General features: G+C 37.3%; 1 protein-coding gene across 2 annotated transcripts; it reads left to right on the forward strand.

The window, feature by feature from the left end:
* Positions 1 to 173: 173 nt before the first annotated feature.
* Positions 174 to 15,877, forward strand: LOC124890922 (serine/threonine-protein kinase EDR1-like; the record flags this gene model as incomplete). Of its 2 annotated transcripts, XM_047402769.1 has the most annotated exon segments (14): positions 174 to 614; positions 1,061 to 1,164; positions 5,370 to 6,043; positions 6,181 to 6,396; positions 7,766 to 7,806; positions 13,364 to 13,432; positions 13,518 to 13,618; positions 14,035 to 14,113; positions 14,191 to 14,289; positions 14,415 to 14,483; positions 14,659 to 14,708; positions 14,806 to 14,982; positions 15,087 to 15,198; positions 15,285 to 15,877. In XM_047402769.1, coding segments are annotated over 13 exon segments (2,229 nt in total), but the record flags the coding sequence as incomplete, so codon positions are not given.
* Between the last annotated feature and the right edge of the window lie 1,483 nt (positions 15,878 to 17,360).

A 17,360-nucleotide genomic window follows, 5' to 3' on the forward strand; every position in this document is an offset into this window, starting at 1 on the left:
GTTCTTTGCCGAAAACAATGTCAAGATACCACACAGTTCATGCACGTGTATCTTTTAGCAGACTGCAGACTTCGGGGTGTCTCTATTTAGTGCTTTGTTTCCTGTATTCTTTGGTTAAGTTTTGCATCTGTAGTTTGAATTGGTTCTAAACCTTCTACCTGGTGTTATTGCAGAACTATAATGTCGTAAATTATGATGAGAGAGTGATGGATGGATTCTATGATGTTTATGGAATTAATTCCAATGCAACGATTCAGGGGAAAATGCCATTGTTAGTGGATCTAAAAGCAGTTTCGGTTTTGGATAATGTTGATTATGAAGTTATCTTAGTAAACCGTGCAGCTGATATGGAACTGCGGCAGCTTGAGGATAGAGTGTACTTCATGTCCCGGGAATGCCGAGCTTTAAAGAAGGTCCCAGTTACAAGTTTTTTAGTTGAGAAAATCGCTGACCTTGTTGTTAATAGGATGGGAGGTCCTGTTAATGATGCAGAAGAAATGTCAAAGAAGTGGACTGCAAGGAGTTATCAGCTAAGAGTTTCATTAAACTCTATCATTCTTCCCCTTGGCTGTCTTGATATTGGACATTCACGACATAGGGCCTTACTCTTTAAGGTGACAAGAGTTTCAATCTCTCCTTCCATTTCTTAACTAGATTGATATGGATAATTAGCTTGCTTTAGGATACCTTATTAAAAAAAAAGAGTTAGCTTGCTTTAGTATCAAATGATTGGTACTCATTATCTTTGAAGTATTCAGTGATGAAGTAAGTTCGGTTTAACTAACTAGTAACACCCACTATTTATTTCAGATAGATCTTTGCCTGTCTTTTTAGATTCAGCAGTGAAATTCACTCTTTAGTATAAGGGCATCTGGCATCTTATCCAAATTAAGAATCTGTGCTAGTTCTGTCATTTTTAAATATATTACTCCTTTTCTGATCAAATGGAAAATACAGAAAATCTTTTACTTCCAAGAGTGGATGATTGACTTTCTCTTCTGCACTAGTTTATATTGACTCATGCTTTTAACCATATATGAACCATTTCCTCTTCTGATAGGTACTTGCTGATAGAATCAACCTACCATGCAAACTAGTTAAGGGAAGTTACTACACTGGCACTGATGATGGAGCAGTTAATTTGATCAAATTTGACAATGGAAGGTAAAGAGTCTTCTGGTGGCACATTTCCTGGATGTTTGAAGTGTTTACTGAAAATGTCTCTGTGTTTTAGATCTTTGTAAGAGGTGGATTTGATTTGTGAAAAAAAGAGGTGAATTTGTTCTGCTTTCTCAAAATTAGTATTTCTAATAATATCATTCATAGTGGTTGTCGAGTTTCTGATGGTGTTCCCCCCCTCTCCCTCCTCTCTCTTTCTTAGATCTTTCCACCCTATTTTTCCAGTTGTAGAAAATCATGTAGAGCAGGGGTGAGGTTTGAGGGTTTTGGATGGGTAAATGCTACCCTTTTAATCCGTTCTCATTTTACATGTAGAACTGCTTGAGCAGATATGCTTTTGATTTTAATACGAATTTGTCGAGTTTTCTGCACAGAGAATGCTGCTATTTACTGCTTGACAGATTTTTATTATTTTGCGTGAATAACTGTTATGTATTTTTCTTGTTCTTCATGCTTTGGTTGTCAATTAAATGAAGTTTCCGGTTATCAAGTAAATGAAGTTGAGGCATACTTACATTCGTCTTTGTAAGATATAGTATTGTTTTTACTTTTTGATCAAGTTAAAAGTATTTTCATTCGTAAACATGACCAAAACGGTTGTATACAGAGGTTATACCAAAGAATCAACACTCTACAAAATATGATTCTCTACGAACTCCATCCAATCCTCTAAACAACAAGAAACTTTTTGTTTACACCAAAAGGAAGTAAGGGAGCGGAGACTACTACTCAACACACAAACAACCTTCCGCTTTCTAAGATTTTCCGCTGTCAAGATCACCCCTCTAATGGCTAGCCAAGTAAAAAAGCATACCTTCCTCGGAACACCTGAGCCATATGGCATTACATAGAAACTCAACCTCTTCTCTAACCAAAATTTTCGGAGAAAGAACTTCACAGAGAACACTCGATGACTTCCAAGGTGCCACCACCACACATCAGGATTATCCACCTAATTGATTTGTCTATGAAGTCTATCAATCTTTGGAACTCACTCACTTCCCAATCTTGAAATTCTCTTCTAAATCTCAAATCCCAAAAAGCCTCTCCACCTCGTGACCTCCTAATTTGTTGAATTGTCAAGTCTTGTTAGCAAGATATTAAATACAAACTCTGAAATTCGTCTTTCAAAATTATATTCCCACACCATTTATGCCCCCAAAAATTTACTTTCCTCCCATTTCCGACCTTGAGTGAGATATTTTCCACTAAATAATCCCATCCCTTTATAATATTTCTCCAAAAATCATACCCTAAAGGCTAAATAATATCTCTAATTTTCCAACCCCCATCCTTATTCCCATATTTATCACCCATCACCCCTGCATAAAGCTTGTACCTCCATCTCGAACCTCCACATCCACTTGCCTATAAAGCTTTATTAAAATTTTTTAATTCTGTAACTCCCAAACCTCCCCATTTATTTTAGGAGTTGTGACAATCCCCCCTCCCCGCATCAAATGAAACTTATTTGCCCCGTTTGCCGCATCCCAAAAGGAAATTTATCTGAATCTTTTCCTACTTTTCAATAACCGGAGTTGGAGCAAAAAACAAAGACAAGTAGTAAGTGGGGATGCTAGAAAGTGTGCTCTTAATAAGCACTTCCTTCCCACCCTTGTATAAATATTTTCTTTGTCACCCTGCTAGTCTTTTCTCGACTCTCTGAATATCGGACTCCACACAGTGTGATCCATGTGCAAAGCACCTAAAGGTATTCCAAGATATGTGGTCGGAAGAGCCCCAACCTTACAATTCAAAACTCGAGCAAGTGATGCAATATCATTCACCTCCCCAGTCGAAAATATCACACATTTCCTCAAATTGATTTTAAGTCTTGACACTACCTGAAACCAAGTGAGAGTTTGGCCTAAATAATCTAATTGGGTCACAATTGCATCACAAAACACCAAGGTATCATCACGAACAACAAATGAGACATTGATATTGTCCCTTCTCCCCCAACCACCGCATCAAAACCCTTCAAGTAGCCTCCCGAAACAATTTTATCCATCATCTTGCTCAGGGATTCCATAACTAAAATAAACAACTTCGGCGATAGAAGCTCCCCTTGTGTCAAACCCCTCGAGCTCCCAAAGAATTCTAACGGGTTACTATTTACCAACACAGAAAATCTCACTGAAGAAATGTAAAAATAGATCCATTTCCTCCACTTCTCCCCAAAACCTATTTGAAGCATAATGGAATCTAAGAATTTCCGATTTACATGATCGTATGCCTTTACAAGGTCAAGTTTGCACAAAACACCTGGTAATTGCTTTCTCCTAGAATCCACCACTTCAATAGCCACCAATTTTGTATCCAAAATTTTTCTGACCTCCACAAATACATTATGTGAAGTAGAAACTGTCTCATCCAACAACTTCTTCTTGAGTCTAATAGAAAACACCTTAGAAAGAATCTTGTAAATGCTTCCCGCTAAGCTAATAGGTCTATAGTCTTTCACGCTTGTACCACCCTCTCGTTTAGGGATAATGACAACGAACGAGGCATTCGAACTTCTTTTGAATTCACCACTATTTTGGAACTTAGCAATAGAATCGAATTCACCACTATTTTTGAACTTAGCAATAGAATCCATCAAATAGGTTTTGACTGTATTCCAGCAATGGTGAAAAAAATCCAAAGTGAAACCATCTGGCCTGGAGCTTTGTCACCCGCACAGCACTTCACTGCTCTTTTCACTTCCTCTTCCTTGAACGCCCTCTCCAATTTGACTGAACTCTAACACCCCTCCCCCCCTCTCCCCCTCAAGGTAGGCTTCCACTTTGCTTTCTCTTTAAACAATTTTTCATAATAATCTACAACTGCCCACTCTACTTCCTCTTTCCCTGCAAGGCTCACCCCATTAGTCTCCACTGATTCTATAGGGTTCCTCCTTCTATTAGCTATTGCCACCCTGGGAAAGAATTTTGTATTAGAGTCCCCCTCCTTCAACCATAATGCTCTCGATTTTTGCTTCCAACTAACCTCTTGAGTCAAAGCCAATATAGCTAACTCGGTTTTCAACAATTCTTTCCTCTCTTTCTCCCTCGTATCTAACCCCCTCTCCAACTCCCCTACTTCATTCATAATGTCTCTCATCTTCATGTCTACCCTCCCAAACGCCTCTTTATTCCACCCCCATGTCTACTATAAATAATTTCAACTTCTTGACTAGCCTATAAGAAGCCTCCCCTCCACTACATAACTACTCCACCATGTAGCTACTTTCTCCTGAAAATCAGCCACATTTAGCCACATATTCTCAATCTAAAAGGAGATCTCATCCGCCTTCCTCTACGACCATCCAACAATATAGGTGAATGGTCTGACAACAGCTGTGGAAGAGGAACCTGGATCGCATTGGATGCCATCTCCTCCCAAGTGGTAGACACAAGAAATCTGTCTGATCTCGATCTAGAAAAAGAGTCTTCCGACCTCGATCAAGTGAAAGAGGCACCTGTCAAAAGCAAATCAATAAGAAGAAAGCCATATATAAACTCTAAACTCCTCCATGGCCCTAGACACCACCCTATCCTCGCCTTTCAGAATCTAATGGTTAAAATCCCTCTTAACACCCAAGAAATATCCCATCTCCCCATACCAACACCCAATTCCTCCCAGAAAGTCTCCTTTGAGCTCTTCCCCACCAGTCAATACACACCCTCAAAACCCCATTCCATTCTTTTTTCCATGCCTTGAACCACATTCCTAACATGAAATCTTCCTTATAAACCTCCACACACTCAACCTTTTCTTTATCCCAAAGAATGAGAATTCCTCCCACACTTCCTTGGGCCGGGATGTAGTCATACTTCACCCACCTACCCCACACACACTTTTAATTGTATTATCTGTCAAAATCTCGATTATTGTTTCTTGAATACATATCACATCCGCTCCCCATTCCATAAACCCTGCTTTAATGATGGCCCTTTGTTGTATTGTTTATACTTACTAAAAAAACGAGTACTGTTAATTTCCTCTGTGCTCTCTTTTTGCTCTTGCCAAGTTTAGTCAAAAGTTTTTCGTCTAAATCGCTGTTTCATGTAGGATACTAGCTGTTTATCAGTTCTTTTTCCTTTATCTTCCATTTTAGTTCTTTAACCTTCTACTCTGTAGAATTACAATCGTGAAAATTTAGGAAATTTTCCAGTGGTGACCTGATTGATTATTGTTTTAATGTGCAGTGAATATATTATTGATTTAATGGGAGCACCAGGTGCGCTGATTCCTACTGAGGCACCGAGTGCTCAATTACAAAGTTATGCAGTAGATGTGCACAGTGTAACACCACTTCCTTCTGGTGGCACTATCATTTCATTTCCTGTATTAGACACACAAACTGGAACAGAATCAGGTTCAGTTACTACTACTCATGGAGCTGCCAATACATTGATTTCAAGCACAGAACCAGCTTTCTACCGCAATGAAGCAAAGGGGGATTGTGGAGTTAGAACTGTAAGCACCCAGATTGAGCATGACTCTGGAAATCTCCTTCCATTGTCGCCTAGATTATGTGATGCTTCAGCAGTTTCCCATGATAATGCATCCATTGCACAAATAACTCAGGCTAGAGAAGCTTGCGAGAATGTGAACGGTCTTGCAGAAAACTCAGAAGTTAAACTTCAAGGTGTTTTCTCGCAGAGTCAAATGTATTTGCAACCAGATCTGGTTTTAGGAGTTGTTGCTGGAAAAAATCAATTATCAGAGGAAAGGATTGTTGATACTAGACAAAGTTCAGAAAATAACATGCAGTCTCTTGTAGCCTTCACCAGGATGCAGTTTCCTTACAGTATCTCCTATAAAAGCGAACAGTATACTGTTGCTGCACCGGGAGACCATACACTAAATGATACTTCAGGTGAGAATTTTGCACATGTTAGATGTAGAATGAATGACACAATCCAAACAGGTCATGGAGCATTTGTGGGTTTCTAATTTATTCATTTTCCTAAATCTTTTAAAAGAGCAGTCTGAAAGTTGTTTTACTTGATGAAGGTGATAAATTCTATAGGGAGAAGTTTGGAAATATTTCAGATAACAATTGTACTTTCAAAGATAAAGAATCAACTACAAAAGCAAGGGAAATGGTTACTTGCATGCAGTCCAAGTCTTATGCGGTGCAGAAAGAACAGCTTGACCCGATGCTACGTGGAGTGGGAGAGTGGGAAATTCCGTGGGAAAATCTCCATGTTTTTGAACGTATTGGTATTGGTAAGACTCAGTGCTTTAATTTCATCTTCTGTGATTGGACATGGATGGGTGATGCAACCTTGGAGAAAAGTTAGTGCGGCTTTATCTAAAGTCAGATTTAAGCTTTCACTTTTTTCTTTTCTGTTGTAAACATATGGCTACATGTTTTGCTATCTTCTTGTTAAATGATAGAAGAAAAATAGCAGAGCTAGACTGAAAGTTCAGTATGTTATTCGTAAACTATGTAGTTCACAGTTCATATGCAGTTACCTAATGATGTCAGGTACAGTATTATTCTAAATTGAGTTCAATAAAAATAAAGATGTGTACATATAAATGTGTGCTCAGTCATATAGAGCAGTCATACTTTTATTCTCTGTAAAAAGGCCACTTCTTATGTTATTAAACTTGGTCATAAGCAAAAACAAAATGTCAAATCATTTTCTTTTTCCTAGTTTTTGTGTTTTCAGGTTTATTCATTTCACATTGTCTTAGTTTTGTGAATATTCCTGTTAATAAGTTATGTGTGAATTCATGTGAATAATAAGGTCTAACTTATAAGTTTTCAGATGAATTTGTTAGTTTCTTTCCTTGTCAAAACTAGGTCCTTTTTGTTTGTTTAATTGCTATTAATCATTTGCAAATTGTAGCTTGTACATTGGGTAAAGGTGAGTTGGCAGATAATATCACCCTTTATTTTATGGATGTGCCCTCATTTAGTGCCAGCTATTCGAAAGTTGGAGCTCCTTCATCTAATTGGAAAGACCTGAATGCATTACCTTTCATCACATGAAAATACAGTACTCTTGCCATCCCCAATTCAGTTGTCCGGATTTTGTCTGTTTTACGGAAACAGAATTGTCATATATTTTGTGTAAGGAACTGATTGTCATAGAAAGCTGAATGCTATTTTGTTGAAAATGTAGTATCCTTTCATGTGCTTTGTGGTACCTCCCTGTTACTAGCTTTATTAAAATATGATCATCTTATGAGAAAATATCAATGCCTTTCAATATCATATTACCAAAATTTATCATAGTTCTGCTTTTCTTAAAAATATAATAAATACTCCAATTCTGGAAGCAGTATACATTGTCTTCACTGGCCACTTCCATTTAACTACCACAAGACTTCATTAATTCACAGGGGCAAAATTTTGTGTGAGTGCCTCCAGTAGTATTGCTTGAGTGGAGACTTTTACCGCTTTGCTACTCATTTCCCCATTCCCTTCCTACTTTTTACTTACTTTTAGGAAGCAGATTATTTTGTTCCTTATGAATACAGTTTAACATTTAAATTAGTTATATCTTTCTTGCTTAAGTGAATGTAAAAAAGAAGGCAATCATTAAGATTAGATGTTCAACATAATAACACTGATGTGACTTTGCAGGGTCATATGGCGAGGTATACCGTGCAGAATGGAATGGCACAGTAAGTCTTATTTCTGATTTGAATTTCTATTTCTCTACCGTGAGTAGGAATAAGAACCATAGCACATTAGCTCTAGAGTTTGAGAAGTCCCCAATTTTCTGTGTTCCATATTCTGGAGAAAGCAAAATGGATTTGCCTTTTTCATGGATCGGTTTTCTAATTTTCTGCAGGACTCTTTCAAATAGGAAAGTATTATGAAATTCTTATATGTGCCAATCCTTTCCATGAATTTGGAAATAGTAGGAGCTATTAACACTACTTGATGCATGCACACTCTCTTATCATTAGAGGCATGTCACATGTGTGCACTGTGTATTAAATGGCGTGACCAAATATTTAGTCACCTTACACCTTTTATCAAAGTTGTTTCGGAAAATGTCATTTGCAGAGGAAATTGACAAGAAGAAAATAGGCAAAAATCAAGACATCATTGAATCATATGTGGTTCTCATGATTCTAAGTGGAAGGATAGGAAGAGTTTCCACTCTACTCTACTTTTAGCGGCATTGGTACATATACATTTCTCCCTCAATTCCAATTTATGTGATGTAGTTTGACGCGGCCTGAAGTTTGAAAGTAAAGAAGACTTGAACTTGTGGTTTTGCACATACCATAACTAGCTATATGACTTTTGAAATTTGTGGTTTACACATGCCCTAACATTTATGTGGCTATAAATGAATTCCGGATAATAGTTGCTTTCTGCTTGAAGGAGCAAGGAAGAGCTAGCTTCCCATTATCAGTAAAATGAGATGTTTAAAGTTGAATTGCTTCCAAATATAGAAATTTGCTTTTCTTCTTAGAATGGATTAATAAGGGAATCCTGTCACATAAATTGGAACGGAGGGAGCATCTGTTTTCCTAGTAATATGTTTGGAATGCAAGATGATGATTAAGGTAATTTAGAAGCCAGTGGACTTCAAGTAGACTAAAAGCAACTATTTTAAATAATAGTATGCATAGTATAGACAAGATTTTCCTCTTAGATCTATGTATGTAGCCTAATAGATAAGCTGACATTTCCTTCACGAATTCCTTTCTTCCCATAGTCACTATAGTTGCAACTGAACGCACACCCATGAACTTCATTACGACTTCCTCTTTCCTACTTGTCTCCTGTCTAAAGCACCTCACAAAATCTAAAATTGGTTCAGCCAGATTTTTTTCTCTTGATTGGTAAAGGGTATTGTATTAGAAGCAGCAAACTTCTGGCAAGTATTTGCAGACGCAAGTCTCATTACAAGATGTGAAATGAACTCCAAAAGTCAACCATGGCTTCTGTATCATTAGCTATTGTCATGTTGCACCCAATAAACAGAAGAGAAATTCTTCTGTGCTCTAAACTAATTACAGATTCCTTTTTGCTTTGAAAAATTCTCGGATTTCTTTCCTTCCAAATACACCACAGATGGCAGCAGGCATTGAGTTCCATATTCTTAGTTTGCCTTTTCCGGTCCTTTCATGTTCCAGCATTGCAGTAGCTCGACTGTCGCCTCAGGCATCACCCAACTGAACCCCCCACAATAGATAGTAGAAAATGCCAAATTTGTGAGGTGTAGGGACAATGTAAGAAGAGATTATTGACACTCTCCCCTTCTCACACAATGTACATCTGCTGCAGATTGTAGTTTTTCTTTTCTGAAGAATATCCTGAGTTAAACATGCTTCATGCATCACCAGCCACAAAAAAACAATTGACCTTCAAAGGTGCCTTATTTCTTCAGATGACTCTCCAAGGACAATTGGGAAAGCTGTCAGATGAATTCCTTATGATTTGATAACAACGTCTAACCTTGAATTTCCCCTTTGCATCTCCATTCCATAGTAAAGTGTCAGCTTTTGACAGAACTAGGCTTTGGCTATGTAGCTGAAGCATTAGAGAAGACACTATCAAACTCCCAATCATTTATATTGTGTCTAAAAGTGAAGTTCCAGCCATGTTCTGACCAATAATCAGCCAGATTCTAATTGAGCATTTTGCTCCTAATTTGAACTTGCAAGTAAATTTCATTTAGACATTCAAACTATGGCATGGTCATATTTGCACCTGCACATGCCCTCAAATTTTGGAAGAACTTTTGTTCATGTTCTCAAGCTCTCATTACGTAGATAAGTTAACCACATAAAATATGTCGCATCCTTTAATTATACACATTAACCGTAGTTGGAACATGCATGAGGTTTTCTGGCCTATTGAGGCTAATGCAAATAATCAAAGGAGGTGAGATACAACTAGTTAACTTTTCTATGTAATGGGTGCTTCAGAACACGCGCATAAGATTTTCTAAAATATGAGGTGAAAGTGTCTAATTGGAACACTTTAATATGTGTTCAGGTGCTCAACCAGAATAGGCCGTAGTTCGAGTGTTCAAATGAAATTTATTGGCATGTTTAAGGGGTTGTCGATGTATTCTGCCTATACACTTCCTTTTCTGGTAAGAATGTATATACAACACACATATATGCTCACATAGTGAGAAATATTTGTACGTGTAATAGTGATGGTCTCTCTTTACCGAAGCAATCTACCCCTAGCTTAATGTTTTAACCATTTTCTTTCATTCTCCATTTATCTTAGAATCGCAAACCATGCACTCTAATTCACTGTTAATTGTATGAGCTATTTAGATTCTCTTTAAAATTGAAGAGATTGTAAAGTGGTCTAGAACCTTAAATGGTATTAACATATGAAACACTATGTTTAGAAACCATGGCAAGGAAGAGACATGGAGGTATATTTTTGAAAAATCCCATTCTCTTGGTTTTTCAGTTCGTTTTGCTAAGTCCCCCAAAATTAGACTTAATCAAATCAAATAGGCTATGCCCTCAAACTAAATTCATTAGATGGAAAGTGCCTTGTTGTTTGCTTTTTGCGGATGATGTAATCTTGATTGATGAGACACGTAGGTGGAGTTAATGCTAAATTGGAGGTTTGGAGGCAAACTCTCGAGTCTAGAGGATTTAGGTTGAGTAGGTCTAAGACGAAATATTTGGAGTGTAAGTTCAGTGAGGTGTCTCATGAGTCCGATGTGGTGGTTAAGTTTGATACTCATTTTATCAGTAAGAGATAGTTCAATTATCTGGGGTCTATGATTCAGGAGAATAGAGAGATTGATGAAGATATCACTCATCGAATTGGGGTAGGGTGGATGAAATGGAGGCTCGCCTCTGGAATCTTGTGTGGCACAAAGGTACCTCCTAAACTTAAAGGCAAGCTCTACAGAGTGGTGGTTAGTCCGGCTTTGTTGTATGGGGTGGAGTGTTGAAGATGAAAGTGGAGGAGATGAGAATGCTTCGGTGGATGTATGGGTGTACTAGGAAAGATAGGATTAGAAATGAGGCTATTCGAGATAAGGTGGGAGTGGCTTTGGTCGAAGCCAAGATGATGGAAGCGAGGTTGAGATGGGTTGGTCATGTGATGAGGAGGAGCACGGATGCCATAGTACGGAGGTGTGAGAGGTTGATTAGGGATGGTTTCAAGTGACTTAGAGGTAGACCGAAGAAATATTGGAGGGAGGTGATTAGACATGACATGGAGCAGCTCCAGTTTACCAAGGACATGGCCTTGGATAGGAAGTTGTGGAGGAGGCTGATTAGGGTAGAAGGTTAGTATGAGTTTAGGATTTTATATTTTTTATTGTATTACTTAGTGTATCTTGTTTATGGTATTGTTGGATATGTTAATTTCTATTGTATCTTGTTCTTTTACTATTCCTTGTCTAGATCTATTGGGAACAACCTCTCTATCTCTATCTCACATTTGAGGTAATGGTATGGACTGCGTACACTTACCCTCTCCAGACCCCACTTGGTGGGAATATACTGGGTATGTTGTTGTTGTGAATAATCAGAGAGACAGTGTAGAATAAAGCGGAATTAATGAACTACAAATTTTGGGAAAAGGCTGGGCATAGTTATAACAATCAAATAACCTGGCTGGGCATAGTTATAACAATCAAATAACCTAATCTATGTAAATTAATCAAATCAATATGAAATTATGAATTGTGTGCTAATCTTAACAGTCTCCTTGAAGCATTTTTTTCATAGGCTCAAAACATGTTGCAAATGTATTGAATTCGAGGAATTTTGTAAGAACATTGGCTTGTGGGTCATTTAAGTCGATGAAGCTAGAAGCAATTCATCTGGATTCAATTTTATGTTACTAAAACACAATCCACCTCTACGTCACCTCAACTCTTGGAGAAGTCATTTCTTTACTAGATATATATGGTTGCATGGGTCATAGCTTGATATTCAGATTTTGTACTAAATTAGTGACAAGATCTTGGTTTTCACTCTTCAAAGAAATTAGATTTTCCCTAATCAATGGCATAGTATTTAGAGGTAGATTGTCTTATCTAATCAGGAACTTGCCCAATACAACTTTTCTTCTAATCCAAGCTAATTGGGGTCAGTTATATATATCCTTACCATTCATTTCATTCTACTTGGTCATGCTTAGGAGCACATCCCAATGTATTCTGTTGTGTAGGATAAATAGAAGTAAGAGCGAATATATGCACCACAAATTTAGTCGGTATAAGAAAAGAGAAGTTAAGGTGAGATTAGATGGAATTGTTGTGTCTAAAGCAAACAATGCAGATATCTTGGTTCATTCCAGGAGAATGGAATGGTAGATGATGATGTTAAACAGAATCAAATCGGATGGTTTAAATGCAAATTTGCTACCAGGGTGTTATGTGATGGAAGCATGCCTACCAAAATGAAAGATAAGTTCTATACAACAGTTATGAGGCCAACAATATATACGGGAATGAATGTTGCGCCTTTAAATTCCAACACATCTGTAAGATGAGTGTTATGGAGATGTGTATGCTCATACAAGATTAAAATATACAACATTCGCCAAAAGGTGCATAGCACATGTATATTCAACATTCGCCAAAAGGTGCATAGCACATGTTGAAGATAAAATAAAAGTTTGCATGATATAGTTTGGTCATGTCCCGCGTCAACATCCGGATGCACCGGCTCATAAATGTAATACTAATACCATGGTGAGTGAATGTGTTAACTGAAATCATGTGGAAAGAAGTTATCTAAAAGACCTATAATTTCTTTGGAATCCGTGCAAACTTACCAAAACTCAAGGCACAATGGAAAAAAGAACTATATAAGTTATCCAATTAGTTAGGAATATGCTTTGGTCATGTTAGTACATCTGTTTTAGGTTTTGTGCTTTTTAGCATTCTTTTAGCCCTATCTGAGATTTTTATGCCGAGAGAAATATAGATAACTTTGGGTACTCTTTCTATATTTTTATTTTTAGCCCTTTCTGAGATTTTTTTTTCCTAGTGTTTGTGTTCTTTGGTATCACGTCAAATCTTTGTTCTGGTTACTTGCTAGAGTTCTAGAAAGTTGGCATGCACTGGTCACTCACTGTCCGTCCGATACTTTGTACCGATAAAATTTCTGAAAGAAATTGACTAGCATCCCGCATCTCTGTGCCGATAGCATGAGAGTGGTCTGTATTGTTTACAGTAGTGATTGTATAATTATCTAACACCTTTTATCTGTAAATTTAATGTTGCAGGAAGTTGCAGTGAAGAAATTCATGAATCAGGATATAACAAGTGATGCCCTAGCACAGTTTAAATGTGAAGTAAGTTGTAACTAGGCAATGATATGATGTCCCTGTACTATGAGTTCTCCTGAAATTCTAACACGCTGTGAATTTCATTTTGCAGATTGAAATTATGTTGCGGCTGAGACATCCTAATGTTGTTCTCTTCATGGGAGCTGTAACTCGTCCCCCAAATCTCTCTATACTGACTGAGTACCTGCCCAGGTTGAGAACTCTTTGCTACTTGCACATCTACTGACATACTGCAATTAGTGTTTTCCCATATCTTAAATATTTAGTCTTAGTTTCTTGGCTCATAATATTTTTCAAAATTATGGACATTGTTGCCGGTTTGGTAGTGGCTTGTACCTTTTGCCTTTGTGTTCTCTCAAATCTTTGTAATGTGTTTGTGAAATGATGCTCTTGTTTATTTCTTCGCTTAGCAAATGATTACACAGTTTAAAATGTTCGGGAAACTCTTATCTCATCTGATACCTCCTAGATCTTTCTTTCTCAAAAAAATACCTCCTAGATCTATTGCCATTGATGCTGAGATACTTGATAGTATCACATTTGTGTTGAGTAATATGTCAATTTGTTTCTCTTCTGAAGCATATCTGATAGCCATAGTTTTGGTGCAGGGGAAGTTTATATAAGCTACTGCATCGTCCAAGTATCCAAATTGAGGAGAAAAAGCGTTTGCGGATGGCACTTGATGTGGTATTTATTGGAGGCGGAACACCTTGGTTTGTTGTCAGATCTAGTTTCCTGTTTTCTAATGTCTCAACTTCTTGTAGGCCAAAGGAATGAATTACTTGCACACAAGCAACCCTCTCATTGTGCATCGAGATTTGAAGACTCCAAATCTTCTGGTTGATAAAAATTGGGTTGTTAAGGTGCGTCTTACTTGAATCTTGTAATAGTGTGTCTGACTTGAATCTTGTAATAGTAGCCTATAAAATTTGTAAGAAGTAAGCTTTTGTTTATCCCCCAATAATCCATGCTTCCTCCATGTTTGAAGGTTTGTGATTTTGGGATGTCCCGCATGAAGCACCACACATTTCTCTCTTCAAAGTCAACTGCCGGAACGGTGATTGCATGTTCACTTTTATGAAAGTTTATGCCATCTGTCCAGGCTTCTTTCCTACTGTTCTCTACCCTTTGAGAACAAAAACAAGAACTAACAAAGATTGTGGTCTAGAGAGGTTGAGAAGAGATAAGATCTGAAACCTTCAAATTTGCTAATAGTATTCCATTAATTGCAGGCTGAATGGATGGCACCAGAAGTTTTACGGAATGAACCATCCAATGAAAAGTGAGTTTATTCTTTATTAATATCCTTCGTTAGCGAACTTTTTTATGGTTATTAGTTTTGTATGTTCATGAATGTGTTTGGTTTGTCTGGTTTGCAGATCTGATGTGTTCAGTTTTGGTGTAATACTCTGGGAGTTAGCTACTCTCAAAGTGCCATGGACAGGGATGAACTCAATGCAAGTTGTTGGAGCCGTTGGTTTTCAGGGTAGACGCCTTGATATTCCTGCAAGTGTTGATCCCATAATTGCAGAGATTATAAGTGAATGTTGGAATCAGTATGTATCTTTTGAACTTGATATAATTTCATGTGCAAATGAATTTCAAGTGTGTTCATGTCCAGAAGAGTCTTCATTTAAATGACTAATGTCCTTCTCTGCAGAAATCCCCAAGTGCGCCCCTCTTTTGGGCAGATTATAAGTCGTCTTAAGCGTCTTCAGCATCTTAATGTCAAGGGATTTGAAACTTGTACAGATCAGCATAAAGGTTGACAGGTTAGGCATTGTTGTAATAATAACAGAAGCTTGTTGCTGGGCTCAAAGAGCCAGAGCAACTGAGAATTGATTGCAAAGTCTTGTAGATGCAAAGAAGCACACTAGAAAACCCTGGATTGGAAGCTGTTGGTTCATTCGAAGTGGGGACTCAACGCAACCAAATCAGAAACAAGCAGATATCTCCAAGGTAATGGCTGCGGGAAGTGCAGTAGTTGAAAATTAGTTCATAGTGATCGTTGTATCAAGTCTTCAATTATGTAAAAGGAAAAAGAAAAAAAAAATCCCTTTTAGTTTTAGTTAGTTTTTAGGCTGATGAATGCACTACCATTGAGATTTGTAATGAGTTCCACAAAGGAGCAACAGAGGAAAAGTCTCAATTCTGTGAAGGTCGTCGAAGGAAGCAATTGTAAACAGTCGGTCTCTGCAGGTTGTACCAACAGAAGAATAAATGGAAATGAGGAAAATTTGCTACATTACCATCTTTATTCTCTGTGTCGTGCTTATATAGTGACGACAATTTTGTGTACAGTAATACCTGCACAATGAGTACAGTGCTAAACTTATTTTCTAGGCGTAGAAGTACCACCAACCTGAATAAGGAGTTTATGTCCCGTGGATTAACTCATTGTAAAAAAGGTTAATTAAATTCACCTACTACTTTTGCGCGGGTGAACTGCTCTGTTTTGGCTTGATTTCTTTGTTTAAATGCTTTTGTACATAAGCTTATCTTCTATTACATTTGTGACCAAAATGACAACTAGCTGCGGCAAATCAAGGAGTTAAAAGAATGCGAGATGTCACTTGTATTTGTTTACACTAAAAATGGTATAGTATATGAGGTCATTGTATTTGTTTGCACTCAAAATGTTATAGTATATGATGCTCAGAGCACGCGTCCTAATTTAAGTCTTGTTTAGATCCGTCTACTAGTGGTTTCGTTACTAAAAGGAAAGAAATAGCACTAGAATAAAGCAGTAAAGCAGAATGAATGTAAATTCATGCGTTTCGATCTTTTGCTAGTGTTTCCCTGAACCACAGCTACAACTCCGGTAATGTCTGTGAATGACTAAGTAAAACAAAGGAATGTTAAGTGGACTTTGGTAAAAAGAAAGTGTAATATTGTTGTTGTATTGCTTGGAATGCAGAATGCCCTTACATATGGGAGTGAACTATTTATTGACGACAATAGTGAGGCCATAGCCAATACAAAAATTACACTAGAGTAGGGGTCGTTTGGTAGTGTATAAGAATAATGCAAAATATAGTATATTAGTAGTGCTTTTATTAGCTATACTTGCATTAGTTATACTTATATTTTCTTATGCAGTGTTTGGTTTGATGTATTAAAAATAATATGAATTACATAATTTCTAAAAAAAAATCTTTTTTTTACACAATGCTCACCATATATATATTGGAAAGGATGTGAAAATATTTTTTGAGAGATAATAGTGTCTTTAATCATGTTGATGCATGCATTGGATCTATTGCATTGCTAATACCATGGATTTTGAGGTATTAGTAATGCACATCTCAAGACACAATAGTGTATAACTAATGCACATAGGACAAAAAAATATATCAAACAAGGTATTAGTAATACTCATTAAACTAATACATGCATTAACTTTCTAATACACTCTACCAAACGACCTCAAGTACTACAACTAATAAGAGGTCACGTGTAGATGTTAATAGTGCTAGCTATTATTCCCATGGCTACTTAGGTCTGTACGGGCTCATCCACATACCTATACGTGACACATTTCTCTTTTTCGTCCTTTCCTCCATAGCATTCGAGCAAGGATACCTTTTCTCTTTTTGGTCCTTTCCTTTATAGCATTCGGGCAAGGATCCCTTCGTTCTTTTCCTCCAAGAACGCTTCCTCGAAGGATCACTACTCTCATTAATCTGGAATTTCACATATTCATTAGACTTCATTATTACGTGTCACCTCTAGTATATCGAATAAATTTCCTCTGCTACAATAGCCCCTTCGTCTTCTGATTATGGCATTAGCCGAGACCAGGAGAGGAAAAGAAAAAGGCTAGCTTGTAACATCTGCACTATTTCCCTTATTGGTCATGAAAGATAAACAATCTTTCCTTTTTAATCTCTTTTACTACGTATTTAGTTCTGTCACAGTGTTTTGCCCAGGCGGC

The sequence above is a fragment of the Capsicum annuum genome, unplaced genomic scaffold, assembly GCF_002878395.1.
Source record: "Capsicum annuum cultivar UCD-10X-F1 unplaced genomic scaffold, UCD10Xv1.1 ctg2684, whole genome shotgun sequence".
In the NCBI taxonomy this organism is placed as follows: domain Eukaryota; kingdom Viridiplantae; phylum Streptophyta; class Magnoliopsida; order Solanales; family Solanaceae; genus Capsicum; species Capsicum annuum.